Here is a 514-nt window from a genome sequence, read left to right as displayed (position 1 = left end):
GGGGTCAGCCTCTGGCCAGCCTCCTCTTCACCCGGATTTCTGCTCTAGATTGAGCGGCAGCTCTTCGAGGAAACCGTGAAAACCCTTAATGGCTTCTATGCTGAGGCAGAGAAGATTGGGGGCAGCTCATACCTGGAGGGGTGCCTGGCGTGCGCCACTGCCTATTTCATCTTCCTCTGCATGGAGACGCACTACGAGAAGGTGCTGAGGTCCAGGGGAGGGCTCAGGGATGGGCATGGCTGCAGGCCTGGCAGTGGTCACAGGGAGGGCACAGGGAGCAGGGAGGCTGGAGGCCAGAGCAGGCAGCAGTGCTGGCAGGCCCTGAGTGTCCCTCTGTGTGCTGGCAGGTCCTCAAGAAGATCTCCAAGTACATCCAAGAGCAGAACGAGAAGATCTATGCACCACGGGGGCTGCTGCTCACCGACCCCCTGGAGCGTGGCATGAGAGTTGTATCCTCTGGGCAGTGGGGAGCTGGGAGGATGACAAGGGCGAGGGGCTGGGGGGACACTGGGAG

General features: G+C 61.3%; 1 protein-coding gene across 1 annotated transcript in view; it reads left to right on the top strand.

The window, feature by feature from the left end:
• The window catches only part of LOC104168575 (golgin subfamily A member 7B), a gene marked incomplete at both ends in the record, with an annotated part of 843 nt that extends 394 nt beyond the window's left edge, over nucleotides 1-449 (top strand). The window contains 2 exons of the mRNA XM_009709199.1: nucleotides 49-201; nucleotides 348-449. Of these exons, the coding sequence (XP_009707501.1) occupies nucleotides 49-201; nucleotides 348-449 (255 nt within the window). The remainder of the gene's footprint in view (nucleotides 1-48; nucleotides 202-347) is intronic.
• Between the last annotated feature and the right edge of the window lie 65 nt (nucleotides 450-514).

This window comes from Cariama cristata, unplaced genomic scaffold (assembly GCF_000690535.1).
Source record: "Cariama cristata isolate BGI_N322 unplaced genomic scaffold, ASM69053v1 scaffold41081, whole genome shotgun sequence".
In the NCBI taxonomy this organism is placed as follows: Eukaryota; Metazoa; Chordata; class Aves; order Cariamiformes; family Cariamidae; genus Cariama; species Cariama cristata.
The sequence above is the reverse complement of the archived record's forward strand: the minus strand, read 5'-3'. Positions and strand labels throughout refer to the sequence as shown.